Source organism: Thalassophryne amazonica, chromosome 8, assembly GCF_902500255.1.
Source record: "Thalassophryne amazonica chromosome 8, fThaAma1.1, whole genome shotgun sequence".
Taxonomy (NCBI): domain Eukaryota; kingdom Metazoa; phylum Chordata; class Actinopteri; order Batrachoidiformes; family Batrachoididae; genus Thalassophryne; species Thalassophryne amazonica.
Window position 1 is genome coordinate 54,481,830 of NC_047110.1, and position 14,317 is coordinate 54,496,146.

The 14,317-nt window shown below is 41.2% G+C and overlaps 1 protein-coding gene across 11 annotated transcripts in view; it reads left to right on the forward strand.

The window, feature by feature from the left end:
• Positions 1–14,317, forward strand: part of LOC117515633 (pleckstrin homology domain-containing family A member 5-like) — a 366,809-nt gene that overhangs the window by 220,475 nt on the left and 132,017 nt on the right. For all 11 annotated transcript variants that reach the window (XM_034176275.1, XM_034176273.1, XM_034176274.1 and 8 more), the window contains exon 4: positions 10,179–10,262. In XM_034176275.1, coding sequence (XP_034032166.1) covers positions 10,179–10,262 — 84 coding nt within the window. The remainder of the gene's footprint in view (positions 1–10,178; positions 10,263–14,317) is intronic.

The following is a 14,317-nucleotide window of genomic DNA, read 5'->3' on the forward strand; positions in this document are numbered from 1 at the left end:
TGTTCCCCTTTTACATACACATTTGGAAGGTTACACTTTTTTGATTTGCTGTAAAAATACATAGTGGATGTTTTCTTTATGTTTAAAGTTAAGCTTGACTGTAATAGCCACGCTGCCACTTTACCCATGGCCTCAGTCAGTTTAGTAGCGACCTGCTCAGTATGTCTCCCCCAAGTATAAATGACTGTGTCATTTGCATACATTTGAATATAAATATCCTCCTGTATCACAGATGGCAAGTCGTTTACATAGAGGGAGAAGAGCAAAGGGCCCAAATTGGACCCTTGGGGCATCCTGATGTCAACGGCTATGATAGAGGATGTGGTATCATTAATGCGACCACATTGAGAACGGTCTGATGGATAAGATTTTAACCAGGTCAGAATATTCACAGACAGTTTGAATTTAGTTAATTTAGAGAGAAGAATCGGGTGACTGTGTCAAAGGCCTTTCGTAGATCTAAAAAAAGTTCAGCCTACTACTCCTCCATTATCCAGATGGTTTTTTATGTTTTTGACAAGGAGGCAGCAAGCTGTTTCTGTTGAATGGTTTGTCCTGAACCCAAACTGCATAGGATGTAGCAGGTCTTCAGCCTCGAGATGTGCAATGAGTTGCTTAGCTACAACCTTTTCAAGAGCCTTTGACACAACTGGGAGAATACGGATGGGTCTGTAATTATTAATGTCTTGTTTATCCCCTGTTTTATGGATAGGAATGACAATTGCTGTTTTTAAAGTCTTTGGAAATATGTTTTCCACTATGGATTGATTTACAAGTCTGGTGATCGGCATTGTTAAGCTGTCTTTGTAAGTTTTTATGAAAAGGGTATCTAGTCCATGAATATCCTGGCACCGTGAACTAGACAGTGAAGTAAGGATTTTGTGTACTTCTATATATTGGTCAAAGAAAATTTAGCTCATTCACGAAGGTTCTAGAGTGGCCATCTCAGTCTCCTGACCTGAGTATCATTGAGCCACACTAGGAAGATCTCAAATGTGCAGGTCTTGCAAGACAGCCCAGGAATTTACAGGAACTGGAGGCTTTTTACCAAGAGGAATGGGCAGCTTTACCATCAAAGAAAACAAAGAGCCTCATCTACCGCAAAAGACTCCGAGCTCTCATTGATGTTAAAGGGGAGCAATATATGCTATTAAGAACTGGGGTATGTAAACTTTTTATCATGGTCATTTGGATAGTTTCTGTTGTCATTATGATTTAAAAACAGTAAACACAGTTGTTTGACAATAAATGGCTTCACCCAACTACTAGCCATGAGTGAAAAAAGTTTTTCTGTTATCATTCGTATTCTCTGAAAAATGGCCTAAAAAATCAACAATTCTACCAGGATATGTAAACTTTTGAACTGTATTTTAGCTTATGAAAAGCCACTTCTAACAGGACTTTGACCTTTTTTCCAAGGTAAAAAATTTGTGGAATTGGAAACTAGCATTGGCGGAGGTTTGTGCTCTATGAGTGTGGTGATCTAGTTATTATAAGCTGCTGGAATGTCTTTATCTTATGATGATGTGGCAGCTTTTCTAAAATGTTTCAATGCAAGTTGTGATAGTTTTAGGTGTTTTTTTGCATTGAAATTACAGGAGCAAGTGAAAATTGCAGAAATTATTGTTGCCATGTGTTTGTGTTTATTTGTATTTTACAGCTGAACTGCTGTGTGTCACAAAATAATTTATTTTGTCTGTTTCACAATTTTGTGTAAGTGAAGATTCTCTGATTGTTGTGCTCTGTCTCATCAGTTTTTCACTCACTCTGACTGAAATATTCTGCATGGAAATATAGTAGTCCTGCAGCCAGGTAAAAAAAAAACAGCCAGACTTCAATGATGAAGCTGAGCTCTGTGTGGTGCTCTTGCATTTACGACTTTAACAGAACCTATAGTGGTGGTCTTTGCATGCCATTCATTCCATATCCCTGGGACCCTATGTGCATGCAAAATTCACATATTTTTTTTATTCTTTGTGGCTTTTTTGTATAGAGGGACAGTGTTAAAATGAACCCTGATGAAAACTTGGGTGCATTTGTTTTTTGTGTCTTTTTTCTTTAATCTTTTATCAGCTCTTTAATTTGGGATTTTTATGCATTGTTTTAGTGTACTATTTATTATTGACATTTATTTTGTTTCGTGCATTGATTCCTGGAAAAGCTCTTTATTATTAATAATAATAATAATAATTATCATTATCATAATTGCTAGTTTTCCAGTATGTAAGTTGCACCATAAATTGTAGGGCCTATATACTCAGACTCTGGAAAACATGGTACTCGTGTCCTCTGAAAATGGAGGGACCTGGTATAAAAATGGTGCCTTGGTGCTGAGGAAGTCAGCAACTGGTAGAGGCCAAAGGGATGCCCAAGTATCATGTGGGTGTGACAGATGTAGGGTGGCAGTGATGGACCAGTTGTCTGCCTGGGTGGTTGCCTTTCATATTCAACAGCGCAGGTCCTTATTGTGGAGGATGCAGTGAAGCATGGCACCAGTACATGCTCCTAGACTCAGATGTTAACAGGCTCATCTCACAGCCAGTTCCATGCCAAATAACTATGTTAACTTGCAGAGCCATTGTACTAACATGACCAGTTTAGCTACATAGATATTTGGCATGGTCACTACCCAGTTAATAAATTGTGATAAGTAATTATTGTTTGGTCGGAAAGTATTTTATAAAATTAAACAGCATTGCATGGCTAGCTCATGAATTTGCCAATTTGGGCATTGTCACTTGTGTCAACACAGTTTCTGTTCTTGTTTATCATCCTGCAGCAGCCACAGAAGAGGAGTGTAATGGCATGTAACATAGTGATGCCAGGGATGCAAGCAGACACATGCCTCAACCTGCCTGACTTTCTGGCTCGACAGTGTTCAGCATTGTCATGAGGGCAAATCAAAGGAATTAAGATACAGATTTAACTTCTTATATTGTGGCTGGCCAGATTTCGGGCTTACCAAAACTCACATTGGAGAGAAGATAAGCATAAATAACTTAGTGTATTTTTCTACATTTTTCATGAAACCACAAATCCTTAAAATATTACTTGCTCATCTGAAACAACTTTTCTTGGCACTGACATTAAAGTCTCTGGGTCCTTGGCCTTTGACATCGAGAGATGCCTGAGGAGTGTTCATAGCGTCCCGAGATAGCTGGACAGAGGTGTTTGGATATACTGATATCTTTGCAGGAGAAGGATGGTCCAAGACTTTAGGGTCCATGTGCTTTTTTTCTTACTGTAATGGCTGTGATACCTGGGAGTTAATGAGTGACAAGTGAACTAGATATCTTTAGTACGATGTGTCTATAGAGGATTCTTCAGTGAAGTAAAAAAAAAAAACAATTTTCAAATCTAAGTATAAAAGTATATATAAATACCAGAAATACTGCTCGCGACTGGTTTACTGGCTACTACTGTTCCTCTCCTTCCAGTCCTCTGTCTTCCTGTTACTCCCCCCCATGTGAGGAGTTGTACAGTGTGATGGCCTGAGGGACAAAAGAGTTTTTCAGTCTGTTGGTCCTGCACTTGGGAAGGAGCAGTCTGTGGCTGAAGAGGCTCCTCTGGTTGCTGATGACAGCGTGCAGAGGGTGACTGGCATCGTCCATAATGTCCAGCAATTTGTCCAGTGTTCTCTTCTCTGCCACCGTCACCAGAGAGTCCATTTTCATGCCAACCATGAAGCCAGCCCCCCTGATCAGTTTGTCCATCCTGGATGTGTCCTTCTTGGATGTGCTGCCCAGCCAGCACACCACTGTGTAAAAGAGGAACAGAATTAATGGTTGGGTGGTAGGTTCTTAACAGACGCTAGTAAATACTAAAGATTTGGATGCAGGTAAAGTCATTCCAATGGCAATGAAGAAACCTCTGAACACCCAACCTCAGTTTCCCTGAGGGAGTCTTCCCAAGGGATTAATAAAGTTCTATTTAATCTAATCTATTTACTATAGCACATGTTAGAAATAAGGGAGAGAGTAGTGCACTACAAAACCAGCATCTTACCTGTACTTTGACACGGATGTTTACAGATTATGCATATGCGCATACTCATGTATGCCACACAGATTTCTATTTAGCAATGGCAGTTCCTGATGATTAATAAATGTATATTTATATAATGCCACAACCCCTTGGATACTGCTACAATTTTCATTTAATGTACGAGGTCTGTCCGAAAAGTAAAGGACCTTTTTATTTTTTCAAAAACTATATGGATTTGAATCATGTGCGCTTGCATCAGCCAAGCTTGAACCTTCGTGCGCATGCGTAAGTTTTTTCACGCCTGTCGGTTGCGTCATTCGCCTGTGGGCAGGCTTTGAGTGAGCACTGGTCCAGCCCCCTCGTCGGATTTTCATTATCAGGGAAATGGCAGAGCGACTGCCACTTTGCTCCATGAATTTTTTTTCAGAAACTGTTAGAGACAGCCAGTTGGAAACCATTCGAAAGATTCAGATGGCTTTCGGTGAAGATTCTGTCGGCGTCACATGGATTAAGAAGTGTTAAAACCTTTTTAAAGACGGCCCACAGCGGCGGAGGGCGCGCGGCGCACCGAGCGGCCATTGCCAGGCTGGAACGACTAGATCATTTCCAAACTGAACCCTGTGTTGATCCGGGACATTGTGTGACTACCACAGAAATGGCAAAAGAGCTGGACATAGCACTTTTGCAGCACATTACAGTGTTACAGGAGATTTTGTAATGAAAGACGTGCAGAGGATTTCGCGGGTCGGCACAGAGCCGCTCATGGCGCGCAACAAAAAAAAACAGCATGTATACTTGTATACTTCATAACCTTCTTAGTCTGATCCAAACCAGGCCCTCACAGAAGGTGATCATGAAGATGAAGAGGGAAATTTCATACCAGGAACTTGGAGGGATGAACTCACAAACGAAGCATGGAGAGGAATGGAGGCTCTGGGTGGAAACTCTTCAGCCAAAGCAGGAAAGCTGATGAGAGAATACTTGAAGTTCTACTACACTTCAGAAGCTGGTGCAGTGCCATGGCAAGAGAGGATGGTGCCTCCAAAGTAGTCTGTTGTTGCAAAGCCATATGAGCAGTGTAAACGTTTGTTTTGGTACCTTTTTCAAATAAACCCTTTTAAATTTCTAGTTTGTTCTGTGTTATTTCAAGGTAAACGTCTATGTATTGTAAGCTGCCACTTGTGTGACAACCTGTTCATTTTAACTTCTAAAACTTGCTTAAAATAATCAACACTCAGTTTTACAATTGTAGCATGCTGAAAATAATATTTTCAAATAGAATCCCAAAAGGAAAATGGAAACAAGCAGATATAATGACACCTGTCTGTGCAAAAAAAAAAAGCTTGTTTCAAACAAGTTTTTTTTGTTGATGTTCAAAATTTAGAATTTAAATTTCAACCTTTTGCAAATTAAAAATTCCACATTAACCACCAATGTAGCAGCATGTAATAATGCTGTCAAAGGTAAAACCACCACAAATACAATAATGTTGATCTATTGTGTCAGGGTCAGCTGAGCTTCATAATATCTGTGCACCACTTTCAAATAAATCCATTTAGGATTCTATGCACATTTAACCACATAATACTATTTCAGTGAAACCAACAATTACAAAAATGCATCAGCACAGCCCAGAATGGAAAGCCTTTTATTGCAAAAAACAAACTATGTACAGTTGCAAATAAAAATGTAATGTACAGCTGTAAAAAAAAAATGTTGAAAAGCAGGAATTATATATACTGTGTATATATATATATATATATATATAAAATTACGAGAATGATTGACTAATGGCATGGTTCAGTCAGTGCACGGAGGAATGTTGATGCCCCAGACACGTCCTGCAAGTCACCATCCCCACCACCAAAGCCACTCAGTGCAGTGAGATTTCCCGATTCTTGACTTCTGTTTCCCACTGGTGTGCTGGCCTGTGGTGTGGATGATCTTGTTGGAGTGCGGGGCAGTGGATGAGCCTCTGGGGGGTAATGGTGCGGAGCATGATTCTGTGGAGACCAATCCTGGTATTCCCCACCTGTGTACCCCCGATACCACTGGCTGCAACCAGGTTGGGCTAGAGGGGCCTGAGGTGGAGGAGGAGGAAACTGTTGTTGCTGATGAAACTGGGCTGGAGGGGCCTGAGGTGGAGGAGGAGGAAACTGATGTTGCTGGCGAAACCGGGCTGGATGGGCCTGAGGTAGAGGTGGAGGAGTTGCCTGCTGTTGCCTCTCATGTTGCTGGTTTTTCGCCAGCACCCAGTCACTTATCCACGACATCAGCTCCAGCGTGAGACCCATGAAGTCTTCTTCTCTGACCTGGGAAGCAACTGTGGACCTCACGTGTTCCATGAAGGATGCCATTCTGCCCTCGTACCCTGATGGACGTGCTGACATCGCCTCCAGTTGGCGTGAAGACTTGTCAGCTGCATCAAGGAACTGTAAAAACAAAAACAAAAGGAGTTAGCTGGCTAACAGACACCATATACATAAAACATTAAATTTCTCCACAGTTTTTCAGAATATTTCACTTACTCTAGAGTGCAGAGTGTACTACAAATATTTACCTTGGTTAGTGCAGCATCCAATGATGCTGAAGATGATGTGTGAGCATCCGCAGGACCCGGATAACCGCGGTGCTTCTTCCTGGTGTGCCGCATTGCTTTGCCAGGACCATCCAGCCATGCTTCGCCCTTGACAAGGGTCTGGCTCTCACCCAGGCTCTGATGTCCCCCTGATGCCGCAGTTGTGTCCAAGGTCTGTGGGTCACCAACAGAGTCCCCCTCCTCCTCTGATGCCGATGAGCTGATGATAATTGATGCCTCAGCAGCCAGTGATGGTCTATGGAACTAAAGACATAAAGGTGAGAAGTGTATTTTATAAAGAGGAATATGCACTAAAAAGAAGTGGAATAATTTAGCATTAATGAACATACCTTTGCAGACTGCCTTCCAGGCTGTCTATAAATATGGTCCCTCAGAAAGGAGAACATGGCCTTGATCCTCTTCTCTGGGTCTGTTAGGCCTTTCCCAGCTCCAGAGCCAGACTTTGGAGGCGGTTCCCGCCGACCAAACCGAGAACGAATCCCCTTCATCCACTGTTCAAGCTGTTCATCTGCAATTATTTAAATATAAAGTACATCAATATGTGACATAATATTAATTGAGAAAAAACACACACACACGGTGCAAGCATTAACAAAACCGTGCCAAAGGTTAAAAACACACATGCACCAAACACACACTGGGTGAACCAAAAAAATAACCATAATACTAATCACACACAGACACGCTGCAACCATATTAAAAAGCACACGCACACACGCGCCAAACACTCGGAAAAAAGGCGCGCACCAAACATTAAAAAGCACACGCACACACACGCCAAACACTCGGAAAAAAGGCGCGCACCAAACATTAAAAAGCACACGCACACACGCGCCAAACACTCGGAAAAAAGGCGTGCACCAAACATTAAAAAACACACGTGCCAAACACTCGGAAAAAAGGCGTGCACCAAACACATTAAAAACACATTAAAAAGCACACGCACACACGCGCCAAACACTAAAAACACACACGCGCCAAACACACTCGCAAAAAAAAAAAAACCCCACACCAAACACAAACACATTAAAAAAAAAGCACTGTTTGTCAGACTCACAGGTTAGACCATGCTCCTCGGCTTTCTTGGCAATCTCAGCCCTCTTCCACTCGATGTGGTGGTACCGCACGTCCCGCCTGTTGTATAGGTAGGCCGCACCGCGCCACCACTCAGCCAACTCAACCGTCGTTTCCTCCGACAGGATAACTGGAGGCCTTCTCTTCCTTTGCTTCGCACACTCCTGCTCCTCCTGAGTCCGGCTTGGCTGCCCAGCTGCTGGGGTGGGCCTGACCGAGAGATCTACCGTCATCTCGGGGCCCTCCTCAGATGGAAGTGCAGAGGAACCGGGCTCAGATGGCGCAGGTGACGGAGGTGAAGCTGCACCTGTTGCACGGGTAGCATTTTTCTGGGATGCTTTTTTTCCAACCATCCTTCTTGTAGTTGTCGTGTTTCGTCGTCCTTGCGTGTTCTTCGTCGTCCTTGCGTGCTCTTCATCGTCCTTGCGTGTGTGGTCTGTCGCAAAATGGTGGCGGAGCGTGGTGGGACAAGTTCTTATAGAGGCGGGCGGAGTCACTACGTGGAACCTGCGTGTACCCGGGCGTGGCTCTAAGGTTTGGGCGGGGCAAATACGAGACATAGCGAGGCATGCTAGCCCACGTAGCCACCAGGTAGTTCAGAGAAGAGGCCTCTATAGTCCTGCAAGTGCCACACATTTGCCTCTATAATCCTCGATAAACCCAGTAGTAACTCGAACACAAACTGCGCCACGCTGTTGTTGCTAAATTTTGAACATCTTGAAATTAGCGCCACGCTCAGAGAGGAGCCTCGTTAATTGAAGATAATGCCTCTAAGAGCCATTCTGAGCCACTATAATGCCACGATAGCTCACGAAACCAAAAAAACAGGGTGCATGGCTCCTTCTTCACTCCTTCTTCACTCAGTGGGACCGGGGCTTTAGGCAAATTAAGGTTAGATGAATCGCTTGTTTTGTGAAGAAACACCAGCTATGACATTTTGAACATGTGGTGCATTTCTCTTTGCATGATCTGTAATGTAGATGCCTCCATGTTGAGGATGCCAATAGCTGGAGAAGACCAAGGGCACGTGCACATTTAACCTCTCAACTGCAGAAAGATGGTTACTTTCGAGAGGTGGGGATTGACTGGTTCTATGCTTGGTTTGTTGTAATCCTGGACCCAGAACGGTGCATTACACCAGCACATGCTCCAGGCATGACTTGTCCTGTAATAAATAAATTAAATAGGTAACAGTTGCAGCCCTGAATAACAACTGATTGCCATACTGCAGGTTATGAGATTAGCAAACTGTTAGCTCGTGTTTGATCTCAATTCATTTGGCAAACTTGAAATGTATTTGCTGTTTGCATGACACACTTGCAACACACATTTAGGATTTGCTTCTGACAGCAAAGAGCAGCAAAGATATTAATTCCTCTTCCCACGTTTGCTGAGCGTTCTGGGCCTCAGGTGCCCAGATCTCACAGAATGCTGACCAGGCTGTACTTAACTGAAAATCTGCTGCTGTTGTAGAAGCCTTGGGCTGTTTTGTGCTCTCCCTCACTGGAGACACTGGTGTGGTTTACATCCTGGTGTGTGCATCATGTTAGGATGGAAGAGACTGTATGCCGCCGTAATAGGACAGCAGGCTGGGTGAATGACATCCTCTCATCCTCTGTTATTAAATGTTCATGTCAGATGGGAAAACAGTCTGAGGCCGATCACATTTGGCCAGAATGTTTATTTTTCTTTCATAATAAGTGAGGTGAGTGCTTGATTTTTATTTTGAAAACTAATACACTAATCTAGGTCCAAATACTTTTGTGACTATGTAGTTGCGACAATTCAGTTTTATTTGTTTTTGGGTTTTGCTTTTTTTTTTTTTTTGCAGTCCCCTCTTGCATCAGCTTAATATTTCCTTTTTCAGTTTTATTTCAGTTTCGAATTTAGATATAACATTCAGGTTTTTTTTTTTTTTTTTTTGGACTGTTGATGGACTTTGCACCATTATGCACTTTTTGTAAATGTTTGTAACTGTTAGAATGGCCTAAACAGCGGGTCATCCCTCTGAGTCTGGTCTGTTTGAGACTTATACCTCAAAGAGGGAGTTTTTCCTTACCGCTGTCATCTGTATGCTTTCTCAGGGGGTTTGATAAGGTTAGACTTTACACGTGTGATTTTTACACTATATAAATAAATTGAAGTTGTTGTTTTTGGCATAATTATCGTTTTTGTTTAGTTTTTGAATTGAGTGCTCCTTCTGTTAACTCTCATAATTGATGTGAACTTGGTCAAAATTCCACTTGGTTGATGACTTCCTGTTTTTGCACTTGCTGAAATGACCCAGTATTCTGTCCTGCCTACATTCACGAATAGTCTTTCATGACGAGCTTTCTTTCATTGAAGGCTGCAGTTCATTAAAAACATTATGTATTCAGGACAGTAACCATCCAGTCCATTAACCGCATTTAAATGTTCATATACTGTTATGGGTTTATCATCAGTGACGCTTCTTAAGTGTCTGTGGTCTTCTCTGACTCTGTCCTTCTTGTTCTCCATCCTCCCTCTGTTTTCTTATCAGTCACAATGAGCGGAAGGTGACCTGCAAGCATCCTGTCTCAGGCTCACCCTCACAAGACAACTGCATCTTTGTCGTCAACGAACAGTAAGTCTCTTGTATTTGCTGTCAGAATGCTATTGGGTTGCATTTTTGAACACTACAGTCTGCTGCTGAACTAGTCAATGTGAATAGGCAGCATTACACAATCTGTTTCCTCTATTAGCTGTCTGCCCACTCAGGTCAAAGCCTCTCCTCTTAAATACTTCCTCAGTTACACATTTGAAGTAGCAAATGTTGAAGGCGCAGTGGTTCCCAGGGCTGTGAAAACTCCATGGATTCGAGGAATTCCATGGATTTCATCATGGGGGGTGTTAGTGTTGTACTCTGTAATCGTGATTGTCACTGAGTTTTTAAAATGCGTATCGCAAAGCGATCTTGTTTTTTTACGACATCGTGCAAGTTTTATAAGTCCGCGGACACTGATCTATCTAACAGATAGAGATCAACATCCTCGAATCCGCGGAAGTCCACGGAGAAAAATGCCTCATTCAAAGCGTAGCTTTTGCGACAGTTGTCGTAAAGTGGGACTGGTTGGTTGCTACGGCGACACTGTGTGCCTGCTCCAAGATGCTGTTCTTTAAGCTAAATGTAGCATGTGGACATTGCACCGCTGGGTTGAATTTAAAGTTCGTTGTCATGAACACAGATTAAAGAAACGGCAAAACCTGACTGCATCTTGTGCCCTCAAGAAACATGGTAAGAATTTTTTTTGTTTTTGGAAAATAAACATTGTGCTGTTCAAACAGGATTTCAGATAACATTATGTGACTTTTTAAAATTAATCTAGACTTTCTTTCATTGGGAAAAAAAAAGACACTGTGGCTTTGAATGGATTTACAGACATTTACACAAGAATATGTGACGTTTTTACGATAAGGTATGTTATTGATATTTTACCACGATTTTCAAAATATTCTACAAGCTTTAGCTGTGGGTTTTGAAATGCTTTAAGTCTTTTCAGGCTTCATGAATTTCATGTAGTTTAATTCCAGGTCCTACTTCCATGTCATATTCTGTTATTTCATCTTTATCATTGACAGTTCAAAGTAAAGGTTGAATATAGGATCATTTAAATATGCACTTCTTTTGAGATTTTTTTTTTCTTCTAGGGGATGCTGAAAACGTATCATTAGATACAAAATTAATTTGGTTTCTAGGGCCCTGTGGGAGCTGTGCACCCCAGACCCTCTGCATATTTTCCTCGGATTTCACAATTTTCATTTCACAGCCCTGCTTCCTAATCCCGATCCTCAGGGACCCCTATTCTGCACATTTGTCCTCTCTCCCAGCTCAATCAGGTCAATTAGCTATTTCAGGTGTGGTCAGACAGTTGCAGGTTAGAAGATGTTTGTTTGTTTTTTGGACAACTGGGACTGTAATCAAACCCTTTTCTGTTTTTGTTTTGCACGTTTGAAAATGCTTTGTTGTATTTTGTTTATTTAGTCTTTATTATTGTTCGAGCCAATCAACCAACTTTATTTAGTAAGCACTTTAAAATCATAGTGGACCTAAGAGCTGTACAGAAAATAAAAATCATCATAAAAGACAATTCACATACAATTGTAAACAAAATACAACTAAAATAATTCAAAGCCATAAAAGATGACTAAAAATAAAAATAACCATATGATAAAAATAAAATAAAATAAATGAATGAGGTCAGCATCTCATGAAGTGTCAAAGGCCAAGGAGAAGAGATGGGTTTTCAAAAGAAATTTCAAACAGATAGAGATGAGGCCTGCCTAATCTGCTGAGGCAGGTTGTTCCACAATTTTGGAGCTGCAACAGCGAATGTGCCATCCGCTCTGAGCGTCCAAGTTAGAGTTAGAATGGCCTAAGCAGTGGCTCACCCCTCTGAGTCTGATCTGCTTGAGGTTTTTTCCTCAAAAAATGACAAGGACAAGCATCCGTGGAATTGTCGCTGGCTTTGAGCACACCTGAAAGATAAAACGGGAAAAGCAAACTGTGCCATCAAGAAACACGGTAAGAATTTTTCTCTCCCTGGAAAATAAACATTGTGCTGTTCAAACAGGATTTTAGATAAGATTATGTGACTTTTTTATTATTAATCTAGACTTTCTTTAATTGGAAAAAAGACAGTGTGGCTTTGGATGGATTTACATGACTTTACACAAGAATGTAAATGAGTTTTTATGAATGTAGACCTTTTTTCATGGGAAAAAGACACTGTGGATTTACAGGAATTTACACAATATGTGACCTTTTTTTTTACTATTAGATATGTTACTGATATTTGACCCTGATTTTCAAAATATTCTACAAGCTTTAGCTGTGGTTTTTGAAATGCCGTAACAGTCTTTTCAGTCTTCATGAATTTCATGTAGTTTAATTGTTCTGAGTTAATGCATGATTTGGTTTAATTTGGTTTGGTTTCATTCCAGGTCCTACTTCCATGTAATATTCTGTTATTTCAACATTATCATTGACAGTTCAAATGAAAGGTTGAGTCAAGGATCATTTAAATATGCACTTCTTTTGAGATTTTTTTTCTTCCAGGAGATGCTGAAAATGTAACATCAAAAGTCTGGCGGCAGCATTTTGAACCAATTGGAGACCCCTAATATCGGACTGCAGTAAACCAGAAATTAGAACATTGAAGTAGTCTAATCTAGAAGAGAAAAACACATGAATCAGGGTCTCAGCATCAGCCATAGACAGGATGAGACGAATCTTTGGTATATTTCGCAGGTGGAAGAAAGCATTCCTCGTAATATCACTAATGTGGAGGTCAAAGGACAACATAGGATCAAAAATTACCGCAGGGTTCCTCACTTTGTCAGTGTGATGTATGACACACAAGCCCAAGCTAAGCGTTAACTGGTCAAATTGATGCCAATGTCTCACTGGACCAAGAACCATCATTTCAGTCTTAACAGAGTTTAAAAGTAGGAAGTTGCTAGACATTCAGCTTCTCACTGATGCAAGGCAATCTTCTAAGGATTTTTTGTGGATGAGATTACCAGCAGTTATCGGCATATATAACTGAGTATCATCAGCATAGCAGTGAAAGGTAACCCCAAAATGCTGCAGTATGTGCCCAAGGGGTGCTATATAAAGGGGGAAAAGCAGGGGGCCTAAGACGGACCCCTGTGGAACTCCAAATTTCATGTCACTAAGGTTAGAGGTAGCGTTATTGTACAAAACACAGTGAGAACGACTGGTCAGGTATGACATCAACCATGCAAGGGCACTCCCAGTAATCCCAAAATGATTCTCCAGCCTATCAAGTAGAATATAATGATCCACGGTATCAAACACAGCACTGAGATCTAACAGCACCAGAACTACAACCCCTGGCAAAAATTATGGAATCACCGGCCTCTGAGGATGTTCATTCAGTTGTTTAATTTTGTAGAAAAAAGCAGATCACAGACATGACACAAAATTAAAGTCATTTCAAATTGCAACTTTATGGCTTAAAGAAACACTATAAGAAATCAGGAAAAAAATATTTAATCACTCAATTCTGAGGAAAAGATTATGGAATCACCCTGTAAATTTTCATCCCCAAAACTAACACCTGCATCAAATCAGATCTGCTTGTTAGTCTGCATCTAAAAAGGAGTGATCACACCTTGGAGAGCTGTTGCACCAAGTGGACTGACATGAATCATGGCTCCAACACGAGAGATGTCAATTGAAACAAAGGAGAGGATTATCAAACTCTTAAAAGAGGGTAAATCATCACGCAATGTTGCAAAAGATGTTGGTTGTTCACAGTCATTTGTGTCTAAACTCTGGACCAAATACAAACAACATGGGAAGGTTGTTAAAGGCAAACATACTGGTAGACCAAGGAAGACATCAAAGCGTCAAGACAGAAAACTTAAAGCAATATGTCTCAAAAATCGAAAATGCACAACAAAACAAATGAGGAACGAATGGGAGGAAACTGGAGTCAACGTCTGTGACCGAACTGTAAGAAACCGCCTAAAGGAAATGGGATTTACATACAGAAAAGCTGTTGTGAAAGTGTAGGAACACGGACCCACAACAGGGGGCGTAAAAGAACGGGCAATGGATAAGCCAAACAGTAACAATTTAATGTTGTAAATTGTGCACAACGGAATACAGAGAAC